General features: G+C 60.7%; 1 protein-coding gene across 1 annotated transcript; it reads left to right on the top strand.

Annotated features, from left to right (window-relative positions):
• Positions 1 to 6: 6 nt before the first annotated feature.
• Positions 7 to 9,642, top strand: PATL1 (protein associated with topoisomerase II homolog 1 (yeast)). Its single transcript, XM_010564244.1, has 18 exons — positions 7 to 123; positions 244 to 455; positions 531 to 608; positions 1,341 to 1,535; positions 1,632 to 1,733; positions 2,102 to 2,191; positions 2,392 to 2,603; positions 2,676 to 2,765; positions 2,942 to 3,125; positions 4,769 to 4,892; positions 5,078 to 5,175; positions 5,278 to 5,337; positions 5,838 to 5,986; positions 6,635 to 6,794; positions 7,536 to 7,691; positions 8,380 to 8,471; positions 9,154 to 9,303; positions 9,497 to 9,642. The coding sequence occupies exons 2-18, from the start codon at positions 423 to 425 to the stop codon at positions 9,516 to 9,518; spliced, it is 1,995 nt and encodes a 664-aa protein (XP_010562546.1). The 5' UTR covers positions 7 to 123; positions 244 to 422; the 3' UTR covers positions 9,519 to 9,642.
• The last annotated feature ends 6 nt before the right edge of the window (positions 9,643 to 9,648 follow it).

Raw genomic sequence — 9,648 nt, 5'->3', positions numbered from 1 at the left:
GCTCTCCCCAGTCCTTGGAGGACTGTCCGCTGGATGAGGATGAAGACGCGTTCCAGGCCCTGGGGGAGGAAGATGAAGATATCGACCAGTTCAATGATGACACCTTTGGAGCCGGGGCTGTCGGTAAGCGCTCGCGTACCCCCCTCCGAGATCTGCCCCCCAGCCCCCATAAACCTCAGGACTGTGCCCTCACCCCCGCCTTCCCTCCCCCCGAACGCGTCCCTCACCGCGGGTCCCTTGCAGACGATGACTGGCAGGAGGCACACGAGCGACTGGCGGAACTGGAGGACAAACCGGTGGCTGCCAGGGAACAGGATGGACCCGGTGGAGAGGAGACGGATCTGCTGGGCGAGTCCGAGGACACGCTGGCGGAGCGGCTGACCAGGCTGGTCATCGATAGTGAGCTGGAGGATCCTGCCATTATGCAGGCTGTGCAGACCAGGGTCCCCGCACAGGTGGGAGCGGGGTTTGGGTGGATGAAGGGCTGACGGGCCCGGTATTGCCATGCTGACTCCCTGTCTGTTTTCCAGCAGCCTGGAGGGCTGAACTCCAGCATCTGGGACAGCTCGGCCGTCCTGCGGCGCATCCGGGGACCGCTTCTAACTCAGGTATGGTACCGGGGTGCGGGTGACGCCCCAAACCCCCGTGGCAGGGAGCTGGGCGCTGGGGGGTGAGATGTGCTGTACTCCAGATCAGCCTGGGACAGCAGGGTGTTCTGCTTGCCTCTGGCTGGGTCTAGGTGGCCACAGTTTGGCTCATTTGTAGACCCTTTTAGACTATCACCCCTTGTTCCCCCCACGGAGGCTGGAGAGCTGGATTGGGGGGGGGGTTATCACTGATACGTGGTCCCTGGTGATGTCTGAGGGATGTCGGCGCTCCCGTCAGGGTTTGGGAATGTCAGTGCCTCAAGGCGGAGGATTTTTTTTTTGTTGCGGTTTAATTAAGAGTCAGGCTTTTAAGCGCAAGCGGAGCGTGCTGTGCGGCCAGCCCTCTCCCAGCTCTTCAGGGCTGACGAGAGTTGGGAACCAAGCGTGTGCACGTAGCCTGTGTGGCGGCAAGGCAGAGCATTCCCACCCCGCGCTCAGGCAGCGCTGTCACCACAAACGGGTGTCTTGGCAGTGGCGTGGGCTCGGTGGGGCAGGCCCTGGGGGTCCCCAGGAACTCCCACCATCGCGTGGGGCTCCCAGGGAAGTGCAGTGGGATGCAGAGGAGACCTGGTAGGAGGAAGGATGTGGCCATCACGTCCTGGGAACATCCCTGGGACACACAGTGCCAGTCCTCCCCATCCCAGTCAGTGACTGTTATCCTGGGGGGAGCTTGCTCTCCCCTTCCGCTTGCAGGAGATGCCGTCGGTGTCTGTGCTGGACTATGCTCTGCCTCAGAGACCCCCGCAAGCTCGAGAAGAAGAGCGGGACCCCTCTGAGCGGGCGCTGCCCCGGCGTTCATCATCCCCTGTCATTGGGAGCCCCCCTGTCCGGGCTGTCCCCATTGGCACCCCTCCCAAGCAGGCTGCCGTGCCCAATTTCAACCAGCAGGTATCTTCCCCCCACCCTGCTTGCTGCCCACAGCTCAGAGGGCGCAGGCTGGTCCCCAGGGAGCTGACAGGGTGACTGCTGCTTCCCTCCTCCTAGATCCTGTGTCCAAAGCCTGTCCACATCCGAGCTACCATGCAGCAGCGCTACCCCGCTCCCTACGGCGAGAGGATGTCCCCCAACCAGCTCTGCAACGTACCGGTACCCAGCCCCCTCTGCACCCCTCCTTACTGGCACTGCCTTCAAGCGCCCCATCACTGGGAGCTCTTCCAGCCTTCCCAGAACCTCCCCCGACACCCACTTCTCTTCCTCCTGCCTGCAACTCCGGGTCCTGATGGTGCTGGACCCATCGCTCTCACACACAGCCAGCCGGCTGCTCGTCTCTAGTTCCATAGTTCAGCCCATCTGCCTCATCCTCCCGGGTCAGCCCTGCTCCTGGGAGCCTGGCCTGGCTCCCAGCCTGCCTGCAGCACCCTTCCTGGGGCTTCGTCTTCACCCACTCCCCCTCTGCCCGCAATCAGCTGTGCCACGGCTGTGACCGGGGTGCCTCTTCCCTTCTCTTTCCCCAGAATTCCTCCCTCTTGGGCCACCCGTTCCCCCACAGCGTCTCTCCCGTCCTCACCCACCTGCAGAGAGCACAGCTGCTGGGAGGAGCCCAGGTAAAGCCCTCTTCGCTCCCTTCCTGCGCTTTCCTGGCCCCCATCATGGGAAGGGTCCTGCATTTCTCTACGTGGCTGTGGGAGCTGGCTCTACGTGGCTCTTTCTGGCTGTCCCAGATGCAGCCGCCCTGGCTGGGCCTTTCCCTTTGCCTCCAAATCTCCCCCGCGGCTGACTCTGGGTGCCTTCTCTGCTCTGCCAGGCCGGCCGAATGTCCCCCAGCCAGTTTGCCCGGGTCTCTGGCCTGGTCGGGAGCCCTCTTCCCTCCGTCAATCCCAAGCTGCTCCAGGGCAGAGTCGGGCAGATGATGTCTCCGGCCAGCGGGTTTCGTGCCTTCTTCGGGGCTCCCCCCGCTCCACCTCCCTCGCAGCCGCAGCACCCACCGGGCCCTGGATCCCACCTGCAGAACCTGAGGTAGGTGCCATCCTTCTCCCGGCAGCCTGCCCGCTCTCTGCAGCCACCTCTGAGACTTCCTGCTCTCCCCAGGCCGCAGCCCCAGATGTTCCGACCAGACACGACCCATCTGCACCCCCAGCATCGCCGGCTCCTGCACCAGCGACAGCAGCAGAACCGAAAGTAAGTGCTGGCCCTGTGCCGGTACCGGGAGAGGAGGCTGCCTGGCGCTGTGGAGGGGGGTTGCATCGCCCCTCCGCTGCGGGGGGGTTGTGCTGCCGGGGCTAGCCTGTGCACCGCTCTCTGTCCCTTCCTGTAGCTCCTGTGTGCTCACGGGTGCCCTTCTTGCCTCCTGCCAGCCAGCACCGGAGCCTCAACGGCTCGGTGGGGGACCGAGGGGGCCACCGGAGCAGCCACCAGGAGCAGATGCGCAAAGACCCCTACGCCAACCTCATGCTGCAGCGGGAGAAGGACTGGGTGTCCAAGATCCAGATGATGCAGCTGCAGAGCACTGATCCCTACCTGGATGACTATTACTACCAGGTACCGGGGAGGGGGAAAGCGCCCAGCCTGCTCCGTTGCATGTCCCGTGCCTGTGGTTGCCGGCAGGGCAGGTCTTTAATGGGACCGGTGTCTTCCCGGTGTAGCCTCTGTGCCGAGGGGCGCTGGGTGGGAAGGGGATGCCAGTGCCGAGAGTGATGCAGTGGAGGAAGCATTTCTAGATCCAGTCGCGGGGAACATGCCGGAGGAGGAAGGCAGAGGGACGGGGTGGGGTGAGCATCCCCAGCAAGGAAAGGGAAGGGAGGCAGCGGCAAGGGAAGAACTGCCTTCCTGTTCTTGGGTGAGATCTCCAGGGGTGACGAGATGTTGGGGGATGCTGGCAGCATGGATTTGGAGGGTGCAGCGGGAGGCCCAAGATAACAAGAGAGCAGCTCCTCTACATCAGAAGCTGCACGTGACTGTGGCAGAATAAAACACCTGGAATGGGAGACAGGGAAGCTGCTAAATGGAAAATGCAGGAGAGCACCCTGGGCAGGGAATGGCTGCATAAGGAGGACTCTAGTCTGGCAGGGGTGGTGGTGAAGCCCATGGGGTCCAAAGAATGAGGCAGAGAAGGTGGATGGGGAGAGTCTGCTCCTGCTCTTTTCCAGTTCAAGAATAGGGAGCACCAGACAGGGCTGGGAGGAGCCAGAGTTGGAGCAAACGAAGCAAGGTGACGGCTGGGCTCTTGCCGACAGTGGTAGATGCTCAAAGCTCAGCTGGGTTTGAGGTTACACAGGGCAACCTCAGGCAGGGGAAATTTGCGGAGGGCTTCAAGCTATGTAGGATACCTGGGAGATTGAACGGGGCTTGTGGGGTGGCTGGGAGTGTATCTGAGGCAGCCGTCAGCTGTGCGGGAGGTTTGGCCCCTATCTTCATGAAGGGGGTGCAGAGGAGCCAGCCGCACGCCCAGAAAGGTCCTGGAGCAGTCGGTGCAGCCGCGAGCGCAGGGCAGAGCAGAGAGGGCAGTCACCAGTGCGGTGAAATGGGTCAGAGCGGTCCAGTTGTCCTCCGCCATGGGCCAGGGGTGCAGTGGGAGCGGGGCTGAGTGCTTGCTGTGGGTTGTCTGGGCTCTGGTGGGAGCTGGTCCGTCTGCTCCGGGGCCGTCAGGAGGCGTTGCGCTGACAGAGGTTTTCCGGGAGCTGTGAGTGAGCTGATCCCCGGTAAAGGAGAGGAACTGGTGCAACCACAACCGGGACACGAGTCAACAAAGCTGTGCCGTTGCGAAAGAGGTGAACGTTGGCCAGGGTGGATGGCGAGAGCGCGTGAGCGCTGGTGTGGGAGGCCCCAGCCACGCGCTGCCCAGCCTGGGCACGGTGCTAACAGAGCAAGGCAAGGCAGGCTAACTGGAGTGTGCTGGGAAGGACTGGGAGCTGGGAGAGCAGATTCATCATTGTTTGTATTGAGAAAGAGAGGGCTGAGGAGGAACCTTGATCTCTGTAATCTTGAGGGATGACAGACAGGAGGATGCAGTCATCCACTCGTGTACTGGGGGAAGAACAGTGGTGTAAAATGTTGCTGCTGATGTTGGGAAGATCAGTAAGTGATGGGCGAGGGATGGAGCACAGGCCGGGGAGAGGCACGTGTTGCATCAGTTCTTGCCAGCTGTTTTTCGGAGGTCTCAGCCTCTCCTTTCCCTGCCTCAGAATTACTTCCAGAAGCTGGAGAAGTTAGCAGCAGCAGAGGAAGTCCACGGTGATGGTCCCAAGAAGGAACGCACTAAACTCATCACACCTCAGGTGGCTAAGCTGGAGCACACGTACAAGCCAGGTAAGCGTTCCTTCCTCCACATGGCCCAGACCTCTGCGGGTGAAGGGTGGTGGTGGTTCATTCTGGGCCAGGACAGGAGTTTGGAGGTAGCCACAGGGCTACTTTTGGGCCAGAGATAAAGGCAGGTGAGGTGGGGTCAGGCCCGGACTGACTCCCTTTGCTTCCCTTCTCCCCTCTTCCTGCAGTGCAGTTTGAGGGCTCGCTGGGGAAGCTGACCGTCTCCAGCGTGAACAACCCCCGGAAGATGATCGATGCAGTGGTAACCTCCCGCAGTGAAGACGATGTGAGTTCTGGGCCTGCTTCCCCTCTGACACAGCTCTGCAGCTGGCACTCAGGCCAGCGCGGGAGCTGCCCGCGGCCCTGACTCGCTGTCCTTCCCTGGCAGGAGACGAAGGAGAAGCAGGTTCGAGACAAGAGGCGCCAGACCCTTGTCACAATCGAGAAGGTGAGTTCGAGGGGGACTCGGAGATCTGTGGTGGGGCACGAGGTAGGCTGGGGCAGAGGAGGGGCCAGGGAGACCATGGCGTGGTACCGATGAACTCTTCTGGACATCCAGGTTGCAGGAGAAGGGGGGGTCCTGGAGTGGAAAGGCTGGAGCCAGGTACCAGCCGTGCCTTCGCCCTGCCCCAAAACAGCCTGGATGGGCTTTGCAGGGTCTTTTACTGACTCACAGCTGCAAGGCAGTAATGCCTCAGCTCTCTGCAGCCACCGTGCAAGAGGATGGATGCTGGCGGGTCACAGAGTCTCTGCTCAAACTGCTCTCACACTGGGTCTGAAGGAGGCTTTGTTGATGTGGTCTGGGCAAAAATATGCTGTTCCTGTAGCAGCAAAGGAGATGGGAGGGCCCTGGCTGGGGCCGGGCACATCCTGGATCTCTGTGGAGCTGGGCTAGCAGATCCTGTCGCAGATCCCTGTGCCCTGCTGTGATCGCCATCTCTCCTGCAGACATACAGCCTCCTCCTGGACGTGGAGGACTATGAGAGACGCTATCTCCTGAGCCTGGAAGGTGAGCGGCCGGCCCTGATGGGCGAGAGAAAGCAGAAGATCTGTGATATGTATGACAATCTGAGGGGGAAGGCGCCCGGACAGGAGAGGTAAGCAGAGGTGGTGTCTGCGACTCAGTCACTGTCAGGAGCTCACAGAGTCCGTGGGCACTTACAGCTGCTGAAACTGGCTTTCCAGAGACCTGTTTCCTGAAGAAGACTCAGGCTGACTCTTCCAGGGGTGTGTGTTGGGAACTAGGGGCTGAAATAACTTTTTTTTTTTTGATACTTTCCCCATGTGATTGTTCGCTGTGGTTATGATCCTATAACAACTTCCATCCTTGCAGCTTGGGTGCTGCAAATAGTGCCTGTCTGCATGCTTGTTGGGCGTCTGTCTGCCCTGAGCTCTGTGCCCTGGCACATCTCTGGGTGCCTGTTTTTAAGTCTGTCACCTCTTGCCTGACCTGCAGCCTCAGCAACAGATGGGCAAGGAAGGACAGAGGGTCTCGGTGGCTCCTTCTCTGCTGCCCCGCAGGGAACCAAGCCTTGTCCTCTTGCCCAGCCCATCAGACAGGCAGAGGTTAGGGTTAGGGGTGTCGCTCCTGCATTATTTTTCCCTCCCCAGGGATGTTTTTTGAGGCGGGTGTGTTTTCTGCCTGGTGCCAGTGCAGGGCCGGCTGTGGGGTACCCATGGGAACGCTTGGTGTTCCCTGGGACGCTCCCAGCTGAGGTTCGGCACCTTTCTCCTCTCCACGGCAGGCCGAGCGATGACCACTTCATGCAGATCATGTGCATCCGGAAAGGGAAGCGCCTCGTAGCCCGGATCCTCCCCTTCTTGTCACCTGAGCAAGCAGCCGACGTACTCATGGCGACAGCCAGGAACCTGCCCTTCCTCATCAAGAAGGATGCTCAGGATGAGGTGAGGTTCCAGGGGCTGGGAGGATTACCCTCGCTCGCTGTGAGCGGGGGGTTCGGCACGGGGTCTGGAGCCGGATGTCCTCCCCTTCACTGGGGAAGATGGCAAACAGCATCGTGTGTCTTAAGGATGGTCATTTCTGCCTCTCCTGGGAGACTGCCAGAGGCCTGGGGAGGTTGCAGGAGCCGTGAGCTCCTGGCAGGGCCTGTCTCCTGTGCCTGCCGGCTGGCACGGCATGTCCCAGCGCTACCGAGAAGGAAGCGAGGAGGATTTCTGATAAATGGTGCCTTTGTTTAACAAACCTAGCTTTTGGCTGAACGCTTGTCTAAAGGGCTGCATCTCTGACTCATCGGGTGACAACAGAAGACTCCATCTTCCAGAGATGGAGAGCAGAGGCCAGCATCTTCCAAGAGACGTGCTCTCATCTGTCCTTTGCAATCTTTTTTACATAGGGAACAGAAATACAGGCATCTGTGGAATAAATCTGAGCTTGTTTTGTGAAAGAGGACAATTTAAGAAGGAAAAAGACTTGCTTGAATTTAAAGTGGGCCTGTGCTGATGTGGGGGAATGCTGTTAGCAAGTCCCATGCTGAGCACGTGAGGGGGGCTGAACGTGGAGGTGCTGCTGGTGTCTGTGTAGCTGCGAGGCAGCGTCTTGTCGGGGTCCGTGAGGCCCCAGGGCAGCCAGCTGGCCATGGGAAAGCACGTCTCCCTGCTGTCACAGTTCCGCTCCTCTCTCCGCAGGTGCTGCCCTGCCTGTTGAGGCCCTTCTCGCACGTCCTCTACCACCTTCCCTTGGGGACGGTCACCAGCCTTGTGCAGCAGCTAACGAACCTACCTCAAAGCGCGACCGCGCCAGCGCCCACCAACCTGCACCTCACTGCTGTGCTCCAAAACAAGGTGCTCCTCTCTCCCTCGCTCTGCTCCCTGGGGCAGGTGGGCCCATCTCATCCCTCCCGTCCCGGCAGGTCCTGATATCTCCCCATAGTTGGGAAACTTGAGTTCCCCAGCAGCTTCCCAGCACTGGATGGCAGAGCTGGATGCAGCCGTGGTGCAGGAACGGCACAGGAGCCACAGGCTGCCAGCCCCTGGCGTTCTTCCCTTCCCTTGCTGATTAACGAGGGTGTCTGGCAGATTAATCAGCCGTTTGAGCTGGCCTGGGACTCCGCTGCAGTCTGACAGTTGGCTCCCTTGTCTGTCCCACTGGGCTGCGGGCTCTTGCCCTGAAATCTGTGGGTTCATGAAGATGTCCCTCCAAGCTGGGCAAGGAGCAGTCTGTTGCTCATGCAGCCATCCACAATGCCTGCTGTGACTCAGGCCCATAAACAGCCTCCTCTTTCTCCTCCTCCTCCTTGGGGGCCTGCAAAGGCAGCTGGGGATCCTCCTGCTTGTGCCACCATCTCCAGGAGGATTGGGAGGTGGAGGTGATTTCTCAGACCTACTCAAAATATGCTTGGAGGGGAGGAGTGGGGGGAGAAAAGCTTGCCCTGCCCTGCCTGTCCGCTGCCGCACGTATTTCTTCGCGAGGTCGGGAGGCCGGCGATGGCTTGTGACAGCACCAGCAGGACATCTCCCTTTCTCCCCACAGTTTGGCCTGTCCCTGCTGTTCTTGGTCTTGAGCCGTGGGGAGGAACTGCAGAGCTCGGACACGAACACGGAGCTAATGCAGGACAACCAGTGGTGAGTGCCCATCCTCGGCTGCGCCTCGGGCTGGGGGCAGAAGGCGGCAATGCCTTTGGGGTCGGACACTGCGCCGTGCAAGGTCCGAAGGACTCGGAGGTAGAGTTGATGAAGAAGGAGGTTTAATTGCAGTCTCTCGGCAGCAGCGCCAGAAACAGCCACGGTGCTGAAGGAAAGGCAGGCCCGAGGCAGAAAGCGATAGATATGGCTTGGGACGTGCCAGGGTCGGTCCCTCAGAGGTGCAGGGAAACTATTACCTCAGCCGAGCCGCTGGAACACTTTTAGCCTGAGCAGATCCGAGATTGCCGAGTCTTGCTTAGCCCAAGGCGTGCGATATGGCGTTAACCACTCTTCCCGCAAGCTCTTGTGTGGCACGTCGCTGCGTTACGAGTCCCTGGGGGAGAAGGCCATCCTCGGTGGGAGGCCAGGCCCTGCGGAGCAGCCAGGGTGTCTCGGTGCGGGGGGTTCGGTGAGGCTGTCGAGCCCAGGCAGGACCCTTTTCTGCGGGGAGGCCAGTGTTTGAGGACACGGCACAGCCTCCCATTTGGTTCTAGTGCCAAAACTCTGTGAGGTGTGCGTAGCCAGGGGCACCCCGGTCCCCTGAGGGGAGTTGGAGAATGCCCAGCTCGCGGAGCACCCAACGGCTCTCACTCCTCCTTTCTCCTGTGTGGCTCTCCGGCAGGACGGAGCTGATGCTCATGGCAACCCGGGAGCTCCTGCGGATCCCTCAGGCGGCCTTGGCCAAGCCAGTGTCCACCCCCTCAAACCTGATCTCCCTCTTCTCTCGCTACGTCGACCAGCAGAAGCTGAACCTGCTGGAGACAAAATTGCAGTAAGCATCAAGCCCTCTTCTCCCACGCGAGGAGGCGGGGGGACACATACCAGAAAAGGGGTGAAAACAGAGGCGAAGGGGTGCAGGATCGGTGTGGGGCAGAGGGTGAAGCCTCCCCTAAGAAGGGAGCAGCCTGGGGTGAGGGGAGTCGCTGACTCCTCTGACCCCTCTGCCGTTGTTTCCCCGGTACCAGCTTAGTGCACGGGATCCGGTAGGAAATCTCCGCGGCTCCTCGCCATCGGCATACCCCCCGTGGTGTTCCAGAGGATGGATGGAGGGCAGGCGGCTTCCCTACACCCCCCCAACCCTCGGCCTGGCAGGACGGTGTCCCCCACCCCACAACCC

This window comes from Haliaeetus leucocephalus, unplaced genomic scaffold, assembly GCF_000737465.1.
Source record: "Haliaeetus leucocephalus isolate CR32 unplaced genomic scaffold, Haliaeetus_leucocephalus-4.0 Scaffold177, whole genome shotgun sequence".
In the NCBI taxonomy this organism is placed as follows: domain Eukaryota; kingdom Metazoa; phylum Chordata; class Aves; order Accipitriformes; family Accipitridae; genus Haliaeetus; species Haliaeetus leucocephalus.
The sequence above is the reverse complement of the archived record's forward strand: the minus strand, read 5'-3'. Positions and strand labels throughout refer to the sequence as shown.